This window comes from Sciurus carolinensis, chromosome 3, assembly GCF_902686445.1.
Source record: "Sciurus carolinensis chromosome 3, mSciCar1.2, whole genome shotgun sequence".
Taxonomy (NCBI): domain Eukaryota; kingdom Metazoa; phylum Chordata; class Mammalia; order Rodentia; family Sciuridae; genus Sciurus; species Sciurus carolinensis.
Window position 1 is genome coordinate 143,785,784 of NC_062215.1, and position 21,326 is coordinate 143,807,109.

The 21,326-nt window shown below is 37.8% G+C and overlaps 1 protein-coding gene across 3 annotated transcripts in view; it reads right to left on the bottom strand.

Moving 5' to 3' along the window:
- Positions 1 to 21,326, bottom strand: part of Hecw2 (HECT, C2 and WW domain containing E3 ubiquitin protein ligase 2) — a 373,687-nt gene that overhangs the window by 40,886 nt on the left and 311,475 nt on the right. For all 3 annotated transcript variants that reach the window (XM_047544667.1, XM_047544666.1, XM_047544668.1), the window contains 4 exons: positions 15,576 to 15,659; positions 12,420 to 12,529; positions 2,636 to 2,756; positions 1,082 to 1,195 (listed from right to left, as the gene is read on the bottom strand). In XM_047544667.1, coding sequence (XP_047400623.1) covers positions 1,082 to 1,195; positions 2,636 to 2,756; positions 12,420 to 12,529; positions 15,576 to 15,659 — 429 coding nt within the window. The remainder of the gene's footprint in view (positions 1 to 1,081; positions 1,196 to 2,635; positions 2,757 to 12,419; positions 12,530 to 15,575; positions 15,660 to 21,326) is intronic.

Sequence of the window (21,326 nt, forward strand, 5' to 3'; positions counted from 1 at the left end):
TACACACTGCATGGATAAATTTTTTGGAAATTTTCTTTATTCCCAGACATGACTGAGACTGGTAGCCTTAAAATGATCCAAATCAACAGAAACAAAGAGAATAGCATCAGAGTTCAGACAACTATGTGGAATTTTTTTTTTTTAAATTCCCTCTAGGGTCTACAGGGAACAAAGATGATGTAGAGACTTAAGATGAGAAAAGAGAGAGAGGGCCCAGGCGTAGGAGAGGGGGAAAGGGGGATGAAAGCTGTCAGTTCAAGATGATCTGCAACAACTAAACAACTGTTCTGTCTATTTGGGTGCAACAGACACTGTTGGAGTCGTCACCCTTTAGTTTCCTAACCCTCGTCCAGATGAGCACACTCATAGAAGAGTCATGAAGCTGGACAACTTGGTTTATAGTACCTAGTTATATCTGTAGGTGTTCTGCCCTCCCAAGGGAAGGGAAAAACTGGGGGTGCAGAAAGAAGAACCAAGGTCCCAGAGGGATTGTGGTGGAAGTTTCTTGGTAAAAGAGCAGGATTCTAACTTGTAATTCTGAAACTGAGCTTATTTAACAGGTGAAGGAAATTGTACCTAGCACTCCAGGGCAGAACACAAGATCACAGAGGTTAAAATACAATTCAGGGCTGGGGTTGTGGCTCAGTGGTAGAGCGCTTGCCTAGCACGTGTGAGGCACTGGGTTCGATTCTCAGCACCACATAAAAATAAATAAACAAATAATGGTTAAAAAAAAAAGAATGCTTTAAAAAAAAATACAATTCACTGTTTTTGATTTTCTTCCCCTTGAAGTCCCACTTTCTTCCCTTTGAAAGAAAGAAATAGAGAGAAGAAACCAAACTAGTCTCCTGCTCTCAAAAACAATTATAGCTGCAGGACTTTAATCAAATAATTTCTATGTCAAATGATTTAAAAACCAGAGGAAGCCTTTAAAAAAAAAAAAAGCTGAAATGTTTAAGTGTATGAGAACAGCACTTCCTGTCAGAAGGATTTCCTGTTTTAGGCAACCACAGCGACGTGGAGAAACATCCGCCCTGCGGCCACAGCCTGTGTTCCCCCGCCACTTCTCTGTTCTCCTCACCCTTCCTCCCCGACGAAGGTGACATACAGCTTATTCCTCTGCAGATCTTTTCTGGAGTAGCCCATAATCTGATTAAAAGCATCTTCTAGCAAGTGATCTCTTCGGATAATTAACCTGTCCGTAAAGAGACAATTTGGAAAACAGATTATTTCCTCATCCTTATCTTTCTAGAACCTGGCACCTGCTATTTAATGTCTATTTACCACAATTAACTAGGCTAGAGGTGAAGTTCTTTAATATCATCATTGTCTGCATTAAAAGTACACACTTGTCTTTAATTCTCAGCAGCATTAACAAAAGTTACATAAGAGACTCGAGGGTAAATAAAGTGCCCCACCTATGGCCTGAAAAACATCCTGAGAGTCCTTTCTGAGAGACCAGATCACTTATCCCAGAAGAAAAATGATCATCAAACAACACACACGCATACACACATGCACACATGCGTGAGCGCACACAAACACACACACACACACTCTTTTGTTTACTAAAGGAAGAACCCTATGAGGTAATGCTTTAAACCTGAATGCACCTAGACAAGGAATTCAATTACTAAGTGCTCAGAGAGACGACTATGAGAACCAGGAGAGGGAATAAAATATCTGCATCCTCCAAAGCAGAGGAGTTTACAATTGTGCTCAATTTAATTTTTAAATTAAGCCAATCTTGAGATTCCCTAAGGGTTCGATAAAAATGAATGCTGCTCGGGGCCAATTAATCTACTTCTGATGATGACATTAAAGTGGTCCTACCACAGACATTCATTTGCCCTTCATGTAAATGGTAATGGACAAGGAGAGGACAGGGAGGCTGGGCACATGAAGGTTGGATGGTCCAGACTTTGTAAGTCAAGTTTGACACCGTAAAGTTTAGAGAGGGACAGTGTTGAGCACAGAGAGGTGATGAAAGGTGGAATTGACAATGAGCCCTCCTGTGCAGAGGGCTCAGGCACCCAGGTCATAGTGGTGCTTCAGGGGAGACCCTCCCTCCTCACCTCTCTCAGGAGGCACAGTGAGTGGTAGTGGGGGTGGGGGAGGAGGGGTAGGGAGTAATCCAGGCCAGACAACATGATGGGAATGTTTCAGTGTCCCCACTAAAAGGGAGGTTGATAAAGGCAGGAACAATATTCATGACCCATTCTCTTGTAGATGAAATTTGTCACAGAGAATGAAATAGAGCTGACCACACACTTGGATTAGCTCAGGAAACAGTAACATGTAGTATAAGACACTGCGATGGTTTAATATCTAATGACTATCCAGTAAGTTAACAGAGAAGTGCTCTTTGGGAGAAAAAAATTAATCAGCTGTTTATTTTGCCTCTATTTTTACACGGAAAGTGGTAGTGTGCTCACTGCTGGATTTCAAACCTTCAGCTTAATTGTAAATTAACTCTAGAACTACACTTACATGATACTGTAATTTACAAATGCCAAAGTAATTATGCCCGCTAAAACACAGGCTCATTGTCCCAAATCACAATTTCCTAAATTTCCAACTGCATCCCATCCTTAAACCATCTATAAATCATGTGGTTTGTATCAGTTTGACTTACTTTAATTTCCCTGGGCCTTGTCCATATCCTTTTGTCTCTAACTTCCTGTAGAAGTTCCTTAGTTTGGCTTCAAAATCTCGCTTGTAAGGGGCTGGAGCACGGGCATTGGCACGTTGAGTACCTGCAGGACACCATAAAGGAGGACAAGCTGGAGTTGAGCACTGTCCTTACCTTCGTCACATGACCAAGGAAAAACACCACCCTGGTTCACAAATAAAGCCAGGTAACACTTTCAGCTTCTGCTTTCCCCCACTCTCCAAGTTGAAGGATCTAGCAAAGGTTAACCAGGGTCTTAAGGGACATTTTTGTGGCTTTTGGTTAAGAATAAAGGTCCTGTCTGAATAGTTACAAGGATGCCCATGTTTTTCTCAAAGATGTTCCCTTTTTACTCCAAACTGGACATGAGTCAAACAAAGTTACTCATGTCCAGTGGTTAACTGTTCAGGATGAAGTATCTTTTCTTACTGCTGAAATGATATCCTGGCAATTAGACAGGAAGCTACTGTGTGAAAGTGTGTGGCATATAAGGCAAGAATAGTGAGTTTCTATCATTCACTGGACATTCCTCACCCAAAAAATCCACAAAAGCTTCATTCACATATGCACTATAAAACTAAGAAAGATTTTAGATACATAATTATGTATATTTCCTATTGCAGGGTAAGATAACCTTAATATTCAAAACAATTCAAACCTAATTGCAGAAGGTACTTGTTTTCTGGCTGTACAAAGAATAAATAATAGTGATATTTATTGCATTCCCAATGTACCAAGTACAGTGAATATCTACAGATTATCCAAAGATACTTATATCATTCAATAGCGAAGTGTAACTAATGCAGTGTAAAAGCAACACAGTTTCTTCCTTTCCACAGAAAAATCTGGCTTTGTGTCACAAGGTGACTAAGCAACAAGTTGGGATATTAAACTGATGATGAAGAGGGGAATCAGACATAGAGACATGACACCACCACTGGATATTTCCACCCAGTACTTCCCAACTCGGTGAAAGAAACCAGAGCACACAAATTGTGAAGTCTGGTTCATTAACACCACATGAGTTCATTAAACAGTTCCTTAACAAAAGAATCAGCTACATGGCTATTATTTATTGCTAATACTGTGTTAGATATAATAATAGATGCTAAAAATGAATAAGGTGGGGTTCTGGCATGGCTCTCTTGGTTGGGGAGACAGAACTAAAACATATAAAATAATTAAGAGAATAAGCCCTAATCTAGATGGCACACAGACAGACTCTAAAGCAGAGGTGAGAAACCTATAGCCTATGGACTATAGGTCCAGCCCTATACATCTATTTTGTTTGCCCCACTTATTTTTTTAAAGATTTACAATTAATTGCTAACATTCAAAATTTAGGAGATTTCAAGTTAAAAAAAACCTGTTTTTCTCTTGAAAATTATTTGGGAAATATTACAACAACTGGTTCGCATTTCCTTGGGGAGACAGGAGCAGCTGTTCTGTTAGACCAGGCATATGTTCTTCCCTTTGTCATAGTCACTCAATGACACTGACTGCCTGACCTCGTAGTATTTGCTTTTGATATCAGTGATAGAGAAAAGTAACAGCGATGTCACAGAAAAGTAACGAGCATAAGTGGAGATCAAAATGAAAAAGACCTAAGGAGGGAAACCAAACCTTGAAAATGGAGGACAATTCTTTATTGATACTGGGGCAGGACAGCAAGAGCTGGAAAAAAGCATTGCTTCGTTTTCAGAAGATGCTGAAGAGATCCACTAGCCTAGAGGGGGAGTGCTGGAGAGTAAATGGGAAATTAAATCAATCAGAAGTGTTGGAGCCAAATTAGGAGAGGAATTTTAAAAACCTAGCAGAGGAGTTTGGCATGGTGCAGTGAACAGTGGAAAGCCTTAATAGTTTCTTCAGCAAGGGAATAAAATGCAAGTTGGTGTTTTATTAAAGAAATTATTTTCAGAGTGTGTTGGACCGATTAAGGGTGGGAAAGAGGAAAGGAGACCGGAGGGTGGAGACCCAGTTAGAAGTTGTTGCAGCAACCAAAGCCTGAGGGGATAAGGACTAGTCAGGAGGGTGGTGACTCAGAGGAACATTTACAATGTGAAATATGAATTGGTAACAGTAGAAAAGTAAGGAAGAGGAATGGGAAGCCCTGATAACATCGCTTTTCAACAATAACAATAGCCATCATCTGTTAAGTGCCTGCTATACATTAGGGGAGATGCACTGTACATAGGGATCTTGAGAAATCCTCACAAGTCTATGAAGTGGCTGTTATTATTATTATTATTATCATCATCACTTGGCAACTAAGGAAACGAAGATGGAGTTTCTTGTCCAGGTCATATGCCACTGATAGTAGTAGGTCTGGGACTGGAGCCAGGTCTGTTTGATGCTAAAAGCACTGTGGAAAATGATGCTGGTGGATGGAAGCATGTGAAGCTTTGTACACACTGAGCTGGAGATGACAGCTGGTCAGGTGGATGTGCTCCACAGGTACTTGACCTTGTAGTACTGGAATGTGAGTGAGAGACCAGTGGACTACATGAGTTAGTGTGTAGATGACACTTGGTGCAGTACCTGTTGCAAAGCTGCCATTGTTATCTGCATAGAGTAAACAGTAAACACATGGGGAAACATGTTGGGGTTTTAGGAATGGATATTTTAAATATTGACTACTAATCAATAATCTGTCTGGAGAATCTGTTTGTACAATTAAGAATATTTTACCCAAAAAGCTAAAAGTTATGTCAAAAAGAAAACAAGTCAATGTGACCTGAAAAGATCTAAGAAGTAGAAGAGACATCTAACAAGTTGTCAGTCTTGACTGCATATTAGAAGCACTTAGGAAGCTTTTAAAAATTCCGAAGTTCGAGCCACACCCAAAATGCATTACATCAGAATTTGGGGGGTAGGACCCAGGCATAAATGTTGTACACAGCTCTCCAGATGGTTTCTCTGTGCAACCATGGTTGAAAACCAGGATTCCCTTTACAGGAAGATCAAATGTAACCAGTGAAACATGTGGGCAGCATCCAGGGAGAATGCTTCCTGTGTATGTGAAAGACATCATTTGCTCCACAAAGGAACGTGAACTCCATGAGCACAATGCTCACTCCTGGGTGGATGAGGGGGAGGGCAGGCAGCACCAGTCCGGGGTGCTCAGTCCAAGAAACTGCAGACTAGTAACCCAGACAGCTCAGAAGGCAGCCACAATGAATCAGCTTTCAAGAGTACAATCATTAATAGAGAAGAGGAAAATGAAGGACAAAGGACTGAACAAAAATTTTCTGAGACTCAAAAGAAACATGATTCTTTAAGAGTTGATTACTTTAAGAAACACCACATACACTAGGGTTATATAATTTGAGATGCTTAAAAGGATGTGGGAAATACCACAATGCATTCCATTACTATCAGCACAGACACAATAAAAATTAGCTCTGACTTACATTCACACGCTAGGTAAAGAAATCTCATTATGGACGCTCTGGAGACTAATTGTTCAATGCAAAAATTCTTTTCCTAATATTTCCATTATGAAAAACCATGTATATATGCTCATCACTTAAAAATTATAGTAAACTATGCTTTTTGGCCTTTGTCAAATTCTTAATACAAGTCAGATGTGTCTGCCAAGAGATTCCAAGGGAGGAATAATACTACTTCTGTTTTGAAAACCAAAAAGGTTCCTGGAAGATTGAGCTAACAGTATTGTATGGGAACCATAACTTCTGGTGAAGTTCTAGGATAGGATGTTCTCACAGAGAGGGTTCCTGTATGGTCTTCACAGTTTTACAAGACGAAATCAGACACAAAAGGTCAATGTTGCATCTAGTAAGTGATCAATGAGGAACTGACTTCATGAATGGTCAGCACTATGCTAATCATTTGGAGGAAAAAATTCAGTAATAGATATTAGGGTATTTTTTTCTTTGTCATTGCTAGGCAAACCTAAAGAACTTTCATATAATGATACAGTATTTCCATATACTGTTAGAAAATTGCATAATCATATACAAACTAAAGAATTCTGACAAAATATTTTAAATGACACGAGAAAAATGTTGGCATTCAACCTGTGAGAAGTCTACGTCTTTTTTTTGGATTCTGGGTGTGCAACCTAGAACTCAGATGACTTTCATGACTAGCATTTGCCCTGCACTGGATAGGGACTGGAGTTTGGCCTAATCCAGCATAGCTCCAACCCTCTCTTTTGGGATGGCTTGGAAACCTTCTTCTTTCTTGGTTTACTAAGAAAAAGACAGAGATAGAGATAGATAGATAGAGAGAGAGAGAAAGAAAGAGAAAGAGAAAGAGAACTTATACATGATTTTTAAAAAACATTTCCCTGCTCATATGAACAAACTATTGAGCATTACAATATTACAGTAATTTCTAGAAGGCTCCATTTTCTGGACCATATCTCAACACTTAAACTTATGGAAAGAAAGAAAAAAAAGAAAAAGAAAAACCTCAGAACTAGTTGGCACAAAACACAAGTGCTGAAGTCCTCACATTTTTGCTTTATTCTCTAAGAGTAGTAAAAGGCCCTCAGGTCATTTTATTGAGTTTGTGGATGCTCACGTTACATACCATGCATTGAAAACAATAAATTGATGCTCTGATTTCTCAGATTTTGGCAAAGAAGCAACTTGGAAAGAGAATGTTGGTGGGCACGACAATGACTGGCTTCCTAACAGGGGTGAGAACATCATGGAGGACTACCAAAAAGTAAAAGCTCTATATTGCTAGAGACAGTATCTGAGAGAAGAGGGAGAGAGCAGGAGAGCAAGGGGGAAGGGTGCAGAATAAGCAGTTGGTAAGATGCTAAGACTTGGATGGAGAGAAAGAGGAAAAGAAGATTCTAAGAGTCCATCATGGGTTGGATGAAATGATCACTCTTGCAGCACCTTCCCTCCAGACAACATTCAGTGAAGACCTCAAGTTGCTTTCCAGGGCTCTCTGAGTCTGTTTACTTCTGCTGATTGTGACTTTGTGCAGGTCCTTGCTTCCCACTGAGTCCTAGTCAAGTGACCACAGCTCTGCACCATAAGTGGCAAAATAATCTCCCAAACCATGAAATCTCCTCGTTGAACTGTGTATATGAAAGCAAGGAGACCTATAACGTACTTATGAAGAGTTAAAGCTAATAGTGGGTTAAATAAATTCTCATATAGTTAAAGTCATAGCTTTGGTTACCTGGAAAATTCCCATAAGAGAGGACATCTCCAACAATATTAGATAAATTAGGTGTTATTGCATTTAAATTCCTAGAAATGTTCACTTAAATAAACTTTTGGGTCTGTGATTTGGCATAATAAACCATATGGTATTTGCGAAGATCTTTTCCTTCTGGCATAGCAGAGGTGGGGATTGGCATTATAATGGTCCTAGAAAAATAAACCTTCACATTCCAAAATTTTGAGAAATTTTAGGTGAGCACTCTAACAGCTGCAGAAAGCAGTAAGTCCAAGTTTCCAAAGACCCTCTCTTTTCTGTATGTGAAGAGACATGTAAATGTTCCTGGAATGAGGAAAAGTGTGGAAAGATTACCAGGTTACTAGGCATTCTGAATGAAGACCATTAAAATTTACTGTTGTCATAATTTCCACAGTATTACTCTCATACCACCAAAGGGGGTGAAATTCCAGTTATGAGAAAAAGGATCAGGCCACTTTAAAATATTATTTTTACAAAACCCTCAGGAATACTAGTAGAAGAAGAAGCTATTTGACTTGAAGAAACAGAAGATTCCTCCACAAGGGAAAGGAGGCTGACAAGTCCTGCCCTTTTATCATGTGGAATTAGTTATAGCTACTTCCACTGATATCAGGCAGTACATCCCGATCTCAAGATCAAACAAGGCCCATTGAAAGAGAGTAGGCCAAAAATGTGGAGACGATTCTTCCTGAAATTAAAACCACCACAAATGCTGCTAGCAATTTAGATATATTTGGATTACACATGTCTTTGGAAAATGTTTAACTCTATATCTAAGTTTCTGAATGCATTTTATTACCACCATGGATTACTCATGTGCATTTGGGTTCCTACATGAAGAAGTAAACTTAGTTACCATTTTAAATAGTCACACAATATCAAAGAATGTTCAGCCACTCTTCAAGAGCATACTTTTGTAGGGGTCCTAAGAGAATCTGGTGGTGTACCTTTTCTGAGGAAAGATGGGCCTCAGAAAGAGCCTAGAATGGAGAACCTTCATTGGCATGAGTGATAATCTACGTGACTTCATTTCCTTAACCATAAAACATCAGATAAAGGGATACTTCTCTTAAAACTTTAGTATGTTTCATTTGTTGGTTGTTCTTTTTCTTCTTCTTCTTCTTCTTCTTCTTCTTCTTCTTCTTCTTCTTCTTCTCTCTCTCTCTCTCTCTCTCTCTCTCTCTCTCTCTCTCTCTCTATTTTATTTTATTTTATTTTGGTGGTACTGAGGATTGAACCCCCAGGGGACTAGCATATGGAAGGCAAGTACTCTATCACCAAGTTATAGCCCCAACTTTTTTTCCCCTCTAAATTTTATTTTGAGTCAGGATCTTGCTAAATGGCTGAGGCTAGCCTTGAACTTGTGATCCCACTGCTTCAGTTTCCCTAGTAACTGGAATTATGGGTATGTACCACTGTGCCCAGCCTAGCATAGGTTCTTACTAAAAAAATCCTCCCTGAGTGACTAAATGCCTAAGCAGCCAGCTCTGCAAATCAGTAAGAAATGGATCCAGTTATGCATAGATTCATATTTTGGACAAACTATATACTTCTTGGAAGAAAACTTCCAGAAAGAAAGAAAAAGGGATAAATTAACATTTATTGGATGCATGTTAGGTTTCAGCACCACCCAGGACATTTTTTCAAAAATAGCCATCAGAGGTGAGGTGACTATCCTTATGTCCATTTTATAGAAAAAGAAATATTTGAGATCAGAGAAGGAGATGAATTTACCTCAAGTCACACAGCTGGTAAATGACTAAGGCTGGCTGTGTACTCCATCATTTTTCCCCCTATTCCTTTAAACTTACCTATAGTGCCAAAAATATTTCTTCTCACTTGGTGTCATCTAAATAGTTGTTCCTAACTGTTCCAGAGTTGACCTATGCTCTTTCTTTCTGTGTCCTGCCTTCCCATGGGTCTGTGCTATGATGGCTGCTTTTTGCCTCATTGAACAAAACACTTTCCTTCTGCCCACCCTGTGACTGCTGCACACACAGGCTCTACTTCCCCACCAAAAGACACTTCCTTCACTTTCTCCTCTGACTTTGCTTTCCCATCACCTCCATGCTTCATGAAAAGAGCATCCCACACTCCTGGCTTCTACTTGACATCCTGTATCATTCTATAACTGGTTATAGACTCTTTGGCAAAGATCATTTATAATTTCACAGTTTTCAGATCTAATGGCCTCTCCTCAGACCTCATCCTTCTTGAACCCTTTGAGTATTTGGCTCTGTGAACTGTACCTCCTTGAAAACTGGCTCCCCACAGAAGACTTTCTTAATTCTATGCCCAAATTCACTGGCTCACCTTCTTTTACTCACCTCAGCCCATCGCTTAAATATTGAGGTTCCTCATGTCGCCATCCTCTTTTCTTTTCAATGACTTTCCTCCCTACTTCCTCTAATCTATACTCTGGGCTTCGATTGCCATCAGTACACTGAATTCCTGTCTATCAACCTCTACTGCCCTCCATGACTATTTTTTTTTTCCAGATGTCTTTGGGTATTTCCAATTGATGATCCAAAGATTTCTCAACAGAACACATCCAAATCCATACTCATTTCACTTCTCACTTCCAGTCCAAACTTTTCCCTTTCTTGGTAAATGGTGCTGATATCTACCTAGCAGTGTAGGTAGTGAGAACCTTTGATTCTTCCTTGACGCTTTCTTATTTGGACTCAAAGTCCTCATCTCTGCACCCTAGGTAACCCCTTGTATTTATTCCCACATCTTCACCACCATCCCCTAGTCCAGACTTTCATCATGTGACAAGGCTAACACAACAGTTTCCCAAATGGTGTCTTGGGCACAAGTCTCTCATGTTCTACTCTATTCTCCATATTGTCATCAAACTAATCTTTGTAAAACATTGACATTACTGTTATTCCTCTGTTTTTAAGTTTCAGAGGTTTCTCATGGATTCCTCATTGAGATAAGGCTTCGATGACCAACTGGCCCCACTCGACCTTACCAGCCAGAGCTCTGAGACCTCCTCTTCACTTGTAACTATTAATTTGCCCTTAAGGATGCTTTTCACGCTTCTGCAGCTTAGCTTATGCTACCCCATTAACTAGAATGTCCTTTCTTTGGTCCATCTGGCCAATTCCTATTCACTCCAAGGTGTGACTTCATGTCTGTTATCCTCACCTTCCCCAAACACCCCACTCCCAGACCTAAGGAATAATTGTTCCCACATTTGAGTTCCCATACATCTCTTCATTACAGCACTAATGATGAGCTTCGGTCATTATTGACTCACTGTACCTCCATAAGCCCTTCAAAGGCAGGCTGCATTATTCATCTTTGTACCACCAGAGCCTAACTCAGTGCTTGGATCATCGTTGGATGCTCAATAAATCTGTGTTATGTGAACAAATTAATAGGCCTTTTCCTGTTTGCAGTATTCAGTTAGGTTGTAGCTTCATTATCATAGCAATATGTGAAAACACGTGTGATATATCAAAGAACATACAGCACTTTTAGGGATACATTTTAAGTTTGGATTTCTACTGAAATAGTTTTAAATTCTGATAGCTGTTAAAGTGTGAACAATTCATTGCCTATAATAAGGATAAATATAGTCAATGTTCTGTCAACATCATGACTACCTTCCTTAAAAAAAAAAAAAAGACTCATTTGCTATGTTTCATTTTATACCATTGATCCATCCATTCATTCACTCCGTACCTCCTTCATTCACATACCTCTTTCAAAAAATTTACAAATCCTAAGTTACCTATCAACATACTCTTTCTGGTAGTAGTATTAATGGAGGCAAACATTTTGGTAAATACTTTGGTGTTGGCTAATAAAACAAATATGTATTCCTAGGGCTTTAAAACAAAGAAATTCTTGCCCATGGGGACAAGAACTACCAAGTGCAGGGTGACATTGTTTGTGATAGAACATTGGAAATACTTAGATATTCATTAATAGTAGGAAAGACACTTTTTCTTTATATTCATTCAATGGAATATTATATATTAATGAAAATGATGATCTACAGCTGTATAGATGATCTTGCATGGCCCTCAAAAACAATTTGAAAAAAGTTTCAGAAGGAAAAAAAAAATGTTCTTTCTGCCCATCCAGCTTTGTTTTTGTTTTTCCTATCAAATGCACTTAGTGAATACCTAAGGGGAAACTATCCAAGTTCATTACACTGAATAATTTAAATTCAATATTATTTCTGAAGAATGGAGACTTTGTTTTCCAATGTCTCCCTACTAGATTTTTGTAAATCCAAAAAACTAACATAACTGAAACATGTGTTTTATACCTTAGTATTTTCCAAGGTACATAAGGTGCCACATAACAAAATGTACCTTGGAGTATGTCAAACTACTAACAGTTATCCTCCTACTCATTGTCTTTCTGCCAGAATGAATCCCCACAGAAACAAGCTACTTTTAAGAGACAACAAAGGCCGCACAGCATGTACCTGTGCTAACATTGAGGTTGTATCCAAAGTGTTCCTTTCTAATCCTTTAGAAAGGAGAGAATATCTGACTGCGGGACACACTTCTCAGAGAATTCACTTACGAGCAGCAGGTGGACTCACCTGGTGAGTTCTGAGGAGAGGACACAGGGGAGCCACGTGGGGACTGACAGTAGCTGGGGTGGAGTAAGGCATGTGGAGGCACATAGGACATGATCTCTTCTTCAAATAAGCTGGAGAACATAAGAGAGAAAATGCAGACTTTAACCAAAGAGCGGGGGAAGTCTCATTTCCACAATGAGTAGGAGAGTAGGAGAGTCTGCCTTTCACCCAGCCAGCCCATCAGAGGTCCCTTTGTTCTCTACCCCCATGACTTAAGGTATCTTTTTTCCACAGTCTTGTATTTTGAAACATATCTATATAAATGAATAATATATGATTCTGCCTCATGCATTGTTAAAAAATTATATAAACTGTAAGTATGTAGCATTTTCTCAATTTTTTCTCATTCACCAATGTGGCTTTAATTCTGATGTCTATGTGGATGTATAAGGATCTAGTTCGTTCCTTTTGTCTGCTGTATAGCAGGCCATTCTGTAAACTTATCAGTTGGTTCCTCCATACCTCTTTGGACATGCTTTTATTCACGATGGTTTAGTGAACATCCTCTATATGTCACCTTGTATATTCATAGAGGAGTTTCTTAAGTGTAAATATAGCATATATCTAAAAGTAGTATCTCAGTAAACATGCATATGGCTTTTCAACTGTACAAGATATTGTCAATGTATACTCCAAGGAGATGGAAGAAACCACAATCCCACCAAACCCAGATAATATAAGAATTCCTATGTCTCATTTGGTATTATCAGACTTTTTGAGTTTTACAAGTCTACTAGGGTGATATGGTATCTCATTACTTGAAATTGCATTTTATGATTACAAGAATTTTTCCATGAATTTATGCATGCTTCAATTTCTATGAAACGCCTTTTCATATCTTTTACCCATTTTTCTTTTGGGTTTCTTCTTTTAAAATGTTCTGAGGGCATTCTTCATCTATTCATGATTTCTTTGAGTGCTGTAAATATTATTATTTCAGTTTGATACCTTTTCTTATGCCTTCATATGTGATATCTGTCATTATATAAATTTTGAAATTTTATATGGCTAAATTAATCAATCCTTTCCTTTATGAGCTCTGATAGAAAAACAAATTTTACATGACGAGTTATTGAAAGGATACAGGGAAGTGAATAATCATAACAAATGCCACAGGTCATTTAAAAATTCTTGTATTTTATAATAGCCATGTTAGAAGGCAACTATACACAGACTGATTTTGAGTTGAATAGTGTCATAGAGCTGTACTATCTTTATACTGTAGCTTACTGAAAATTAAGTACATTTGTTCTGGGAGTGTTTTTTCTTTATAAGAAACAGACAAAATACAAAAACCAACACAAAATCTTCCACTATGTATACAATAAATACTCTGCTTGAGTTCATAGACACTGATTGAGGCAAATCCAGCACCAAAGTGGTATAAAAAATAAAGAACTAAGGATAAAAATGAAACACCCACATTTTTAATAATCATTAAACTATAAGCAGGTACATGTAACACATGTATCATTGTGCACTGTTATTAAAATAATAAATGCATTTGGTCACTCAAATGAAATGAAGGTCTAGAGTAAAACATTTTTATGTAACAATAATGGAACTACTAAATAGAGGTGGATTTTTCACACCTTTCTAAAGACCCATGAGCTTTAGAAAACCTGTGTATTTTCCTAAAAAAAGGGAACAATGTGACCTTGCTCTTTATAAGAGTTTTCAGACACTGTTGAATTCAACCGCATACATAGAAATTCATGCAAATTACAGAATTTATCAAAGTACAAATATTCGAACTATAGGATAATAAAATATTTAAGTCTATACCATCTAAAGATTATTTAACTAAGATCAGTTGAAGAATATTCATGACTTTTGCTTTATATTTTTTACTAATCCCAAAAGCAGAATTCTTGGTTTAAATGAAAAAAAAAAATAGATTTCTAGAATGAAGCAAAAGAGTCATATTCTAGCCAGAATTTTGTAACAAAAGCTTAACTATTTTGTCACCAAACTGAAAGATCGTACTCTAATGTTAACAGGCTAGTAGTCTTTCTGATCACATAGCACAAGATGCTGCTTTCAGAACTAGCTCAGTTTACCACAGAAGAGGGGCCAGGCCACCCCTAGACTGAGAAGTGATACCTTCTTTACAGATGTTGTTCAAGGTCAAGTGAAGAGAAGTGGCTGTGGAAAGTGATTACTTCCTTTTGAATTATGTTTCAACCACACAAACAACTTTTGGGCAACAATACAAGGGAAATAAGTTTTTGGCAACAATCAAGTGGTCAGTTCAAAATATGGCAACAAATACAGTAACCATCAAGTGGAGAATTAGAACTGGCCAGAGTGAAGATCATCATGAAAAACATGAATGGGTTGTGAGCACTCAGGGACAAACAAAACCCTTCCTGAGTGGTTCAGCATGACATTCCCTTAAATTCTGCAGAGGCCTCTGTGGTGGGTTTCCCAATCACTAAGTAGAATAGACCATTATTTTACTCTGGCTTGCCTATATTTGAGAGATGATATTAAAACTGAGAAAGTCTTTTGAAAACTTCACAGTTTCCCTTCTGAACTACTCTAAAATTTAAAACCAAAGCCAATCTAACCATCCAAAAGAAAATACAACCGGTCAACTTCATGAAGGGCTATCAAGTTGGCAGTGAGTGCCAGGGACCAAATTTCTACTTTCTGATCTGATTTCCCAAACCTAAACTCAAAAAACCACAAAATAAACAAGCAATATCTTGAATCAGCAGAAGGACACAAAGCACATTTTGAGAAAAAAAAAAGAAAAGAAAATATAAAGATGACCTCTGTCCTACACTGAGGAGGTAAACTATATAAACCTTATTTGGTTACTCTTCTGTTCCATTCTGACTGGGACATTGTATTCATTCATCTCTTCAGCCTTCTCTTCTCCAATACCACATCCTTTTTTTTCCAGAAGAGTAAAAACAAAATTAAACAGATCTCTGTGATAACAAATGCAGTCTGAAATGAATTATCAGCAAAGTAGAATCCTAAATCTTCCATGTATTTCCTGAAGTCTTTAAGGATAAAGAAGACATGTTTAGGCACCAATACTGATATATTATTTTCTAAAATGCTTCATAGCATCTATCAGAAGACTTTCTACTTTACTGTGTTACATACCTTAGCAACATAACAAGGTCTGCATCACTAGAAAGGCGCACCAATCCTGGGGTCCCTTCGGTTCGGATAAATTGGATCTTCTCCCTGTTCAGATAAAAAGACAGATCAGAATATATGTGGTAGGCTTTTGGAATATAACACAGCTATAAAGCACACTTTTAAATAATGGTCATGGCACATTTTGGTACCTATTATATGGCAGCTACTGTGCAATCACCTACGAATGCACACCCCAAGAAGGACATTGGGAACATCTACATCTCCCAGTTTTAACAGTGGTTGTGAGGTGGGGGGTGATATTATGCTGTTGCTTTGAACATTTTGCTGATTAAGGATGGCTAAAGACAGTAGTGCCATCCAGCCCCACTGTGAGTGAAGGCCATTGTGAGTGTGAATCTAAGCAATAGTTTCAGGCTGATCCACTGCTCTTCTATAAGTAACCATTCACGTTCACCTCCTGATATCCCCAAAAGTGATTGTATAGGGACATTCATCCATTCTTTGGAGGGTAGACCTTCAAGTTAAGAGTTATGAGCTCATTGCTACCTAGAATAGAATAGACTAGAATCTATGCATTATAACTTCAAAATAAAAGCATATGGTGGGCTGGGGATATAGCTTAGTGGGCAGAGTTCCTGCCTTGCATGCACAAGGCCCTGGGTTCAATCCCCAGCACCACAAAAGAGAAAAAAAAAAAGTATATGACTTGTTTAAATCAGTGAAAAACTGAAACACTCTTAGTTACTAGAGTTGATAAAACGGATTTTTTTCCATATTTGGGCAAACACGTAATATACCTGTACACATTGAACCCAATGGTGTGAGTTATTTCAAGCACCGTTTTATTATGGATACATGTGACAGCACCAGATTTTTTGTTTCATGAATTATCTTCATACTGTTTTAAACTTGGTATAGGAATGCAATTTTAATTTTAAAAAATCTCCTACTTGCTTTCCCTCATTCACCTAATGCTATTTCAAAGCATACCATGTTCATTTTTGTAAGATGGGGAAAACATAAAATCATAAACTTATGACACTGAAACCATCACATTTGATTGGAACAGAGAGGTCAACAAAATACGCAGTTTTACTCTGAGCACTAAGGTCAAGACAATCTACTTTGATTACCGTACTACAAAATGAAAAGTCAGCCTCTGATATAAGTATTTATTTAGATTTAGTCTTTAGCTATAGAGCATCTTATTTTTCTACTTGATATTTTCATAAAGTTCCAATGCATTTTAGGTCTCCAAGTTCCAAATTTTCTTAAGATTGCCCATAGACTTGAAAAAATGAGGTAGACAGCAAGGATTAATTATTCAGATGAAAAATTTCCCAATACATCAAAACTGATTTGCCCTTAGCCACACAAATTATGAGGTGTGATCTAGAGCTCAGTTCTTTGTTTCTTCTAACTAGAACCATTTTACATAATATGTTAATATATAAAGCATCTAATCTTTAGTATTACCAAGTTTTCTTTTCTGTCTTTATTTCTTATTGTCAGTAATTACCTTTTTTTATGACTCAGAAGAAATAAGTGGTACAAGTCTCCAGGACTCAAAAGACTTAACACAAACCTCCCTCCCAAATAATGCAATCAATAAATGGGCTAAGGAACTGAATAGACACTTCACAGAAGAAATATAATCGATCAAAAAACATAAGAAAAATGTTCATCATCTCTAGCAATTAGAGAAATGCAAATCAAAACTAATCTAAGACTTCATCTCACTCCAGTCAGAATGGCAATTATCAAGAATACAAGAAATAATAAGTGTTAGAGAGGATGTGGGGAAAAAGGTACACTCACACATTGCTGGTAAGACTGCAAATTGGTGCAACCACTCTGGAAAGCAGTATGAAGATTCTTTAGAAAACTTGGAATGGAACCACCATTTGACCCAGCTGCCCACTCCTCAATATATGCCCAAAGTACTTAAAATCAGCATACTACAATGACAGAGTCACATCAATGTTTAGAGCAGCTAAATTCACAATAGCTAAATTATGGAACCAACCTAGATGCCCTTCAACAGATGAATGAATAAAGAAAATATGGAACATATACACAATGGAATATTACTCAGCATTAAAGAATAATGAAATGATGGCATTTGCAGGCAAATGGATGGAACTAGAGAGTATCATGCTAAGTGAAATAAGCCAACCCAAAAAACCAAAGGCTGAATGTTTTCTCTCATAAGTGGATGCTGATCCATAATGGTGGGAGGAAGGTTAGAGAAGAATGAAGGAACTTTGGATTGTGCAGAGTGGAGTGAGGGAAGGGGAGGGAGTGTGGAGATGGAAAGGTCAGTATAATGAGAAGGACATTATTACCCTATATACATGTATAATTACACTACAGTGTGACCGCTCCAGGTACAGCCAGAAAAATGAAAAGTTGTACTCCAATTGTATACAATGTGTCAAAATGCATTCTACTGTCATGTATAATGAATTAGAACAAATTTTTAAAAATAAATATAAATAAAAATAAAAACAAATGAGTGGTAGAGAGGTACATAAAGAAACTGCTGATATCAGGCATATTGGTACATGCCTATAATCCCAGGGGCTCAGAGGGCTGAAACAGGAGGATCACAAGTTCAAAGACAGCCTCAACAATTTAGTGAGACCCTAAGCAACTTAGCAAAAAATTTTTTAAAGGACTGGGGATATGGCACAATGGCTAAACGTTCTTGGGTTTAATCCCTGGTATGAAAAAGAAAGAAAAAAACTGCTTAGAAGTGCAGCCTCCCAGTTGAAGTTACTTTAGCATGAAGGTTTGAACCAGGAAGGACATTTTCCCTCAAGTGGTCTGGAGCACAGGATGGAAATCTATGCTCATTATCTGGCAAATGGTTTTCTGATAAGAAATCTAAATACTGACTCAAAAAGGCTAAGTTAGAAAAATAATTATCTTGGAGAAAAATGAATAATTACTTAACCAAAGCAGTACTTGTATAAGGGTCAATACAATATGCTTTGATCTTAAAGAATCAAAAGTTATCTCCAATAAATGCAGAGTTTATCTGCTTGGCCTATCATCACAATGAGTCAGACAAATAGAACAAAACCCAAAACCAAACAGCCTGAGCATTCATCCTCACTTAACAGGAGCTGTGCGAATGGTGTTGAGTGATGAAAAAGAGCCCATGTTCTGGACTGGGGCCTATAAGTTTCCTGTGAATAAGAAAACCAGTACAGCTTGTCTGAGTCATGGGGATGATAAGATGGGGAATAGGAAAGGGGGAAGGCACAGAGGAAGTATGCCAATTGGGAAACATTTCATCACTTTCAAGATATTAACCACTAGGCAGTGGGCAAGTAGTCTGATTTTTCAGGCAAGAACATACCAGAGACAGGCAGAGACTAGTTTCCTAGCAGGCCAGCTAATCTGACCCACAATGACAAACTGTGGGTCACATGCTTCCAGGAATAGACCCTGGAACGTGTCAGCTGATGTACTAAGTCCTTTCTTGTCTGAATTTTCATGTGTTCTTACAGCAAACATTTCCAGAGCACCTACTATTTGCCAGGTATGGTTCCACACAATGAGGATCCCAAAGGGAGTAGGACAGAGCCTCTGTCAAGGAGCTTATGGTGCAGCAGAAGAGAAGAAGTCAGCCTCAGTTCTGGCAGTGTGTGAAATTATGCCAACTGTTCTGTTCACTTAATGGAACTCTGTTGAGGCCTTATACCTGTACCTAGCCTAGACAGTCCTTTATAAAGTCCTTATATGTAGAAACACAGAAGGTATTAGTTAACTCTGGTCAAGAGCATATCCAGGTTCAACTAGAGAGAAGTCAACAGATATCTCAGAAATGTCACCTCTTTTCTGAGAATGAAAAAGGAACTGTTTCTTGGGTATCAGATATTTGCCTAATATTCTAGACTAGTGTTTCTCAAACTGGTGTCTTTGTCTACTAGAAATCTGTAGACATGATCTTGAGTTTTGCAAGAATTTTTAAATTTTGTATTTTCACCTTGGTGATCAAATTGGCTAAAATGATAGAAGCATATTTGAGATAATAAGGATGACATTCATGACTGAATGTCTACAGTTCCAAGTCTGCAGTTACAAGGCACTGGGTGCCAAGCAATCAGAGCTGAACTTTTAAAGTGCTGGTGAGCTGAACTGGCTGCCCCTTAGGTCAGCAGGGCCTTGTTAAATATGACCACAGTTTGCTGCCCATGCACAATTCTCTTATCAATTACAAAGACAAAACTTTTTTTTTGCAGTATTAATTTGCATCAGAAAAAATGATCAAGTGAGGCTAAGTCATGCAAGTTGCCATGGGCTAGAGAGAAAATAGAGGAGATGGATTTTAAAAAGTAAATTATGCATTTATGCTAAATAATGCATCAAAGATGTCACGGCTTATTCTAAGAACAAAGCTTTACAGTAGTTTGCAAATAGAAAAGTGGTGGGTGGTAGAATCAATCTACTCATCCTAGGGTGCAGTCAGTGACATATTTTTTCTTCAATATTTTATCTGGGGATATATAGTTAAATAAATTGGCTTAATAGAACAATGAATCAGTACATATAAACATATATTTTGTTGAGAAGGAAAAATGATTATTGTGATAATGCTAAGGCTACATGTGAAAGACTAGTAGAAGCTAAACCAGAAGAATCAAGTCAAACACAATCAACACAAAAAGCACTGATGTATCCTTCCACTGACCATGACCTCAACACTGGTGATTTGGCTTCTGGAAGAAAAATATCCTCTCACATTATGTATTTATTCAAATGTTACTAATTTTCTTAGCTTTTACTTAATTTATCTTTTGGTTTATAGTCTATAAAAACGGTAAGCATAAGAAATTTGCCCATAATTTACATTTGAACACATTTAAATTTCTTTTAAAATAAACTAGGGAAAGTCTACTTGATAGTTCTACAACATTTATTTTCCTTTTAGATGGAAAATAACTGATTTGACTCCTATGAATTTCTGAGTCCACTCAGTGTTTGAAATCTGCCTAATTGGTTTGAGAAATATTGCTAAAAATACATCTGACAGTGATTAGGGAGATGTCTGAATATTACTTAAATACATTTATTTGTTCAAGTTTATTTTGTTAATATGTAGAATTAGGGACTCTGTGGCAGGAAGAAATTCTATTCATTCTTAGTGGTTTATAATGAAGATCATAAGTTCCTTTAGAAATTTGAGTTTATTGGCAAAAGCCCCTCCTCCTCCATCTTTGTGCTCCCCAGGTACCTAAGACCGTGTTATGCACACAATGAGTTCTCCATAAGATGCAAAACAAGCAAACGAGCAGTTAATACCAAAGCAACATATTTGGTTTCCAACAATCCACTTGTGTTTGGAATAAACGATCTTGTTATCATGTTTTGCTGTGGCAGGAAACAAACAAACAAACAAACAAAAAGAATCAGAAAGCTGATGTCAGATTGTTTACAAAACCAGAATCCATTGGGGAAACTGCAAAGACAGGTAAGGAGGCAATTTATTTTTTTATTTTTTAAAAAGAGGTAATCTCTTAGTAGGAAAACCCACGGTTATTGAGTCAAAATGCTAAGCTGTGTAGTGACAAGTTCAGGAAAAATTTGCCAGTTAGTGTGTCTCAGAATCACAGTGTTTAGGCCTTCACAACCACTTCCTCCAGCACACAGGATCACCCCCAGAAGATCAACTCTGGCAGAAGATCATTTGAGGACAACAAAGTCTCAAGACTAAAATTCCCACAGAAAATATTCTCACTGAAG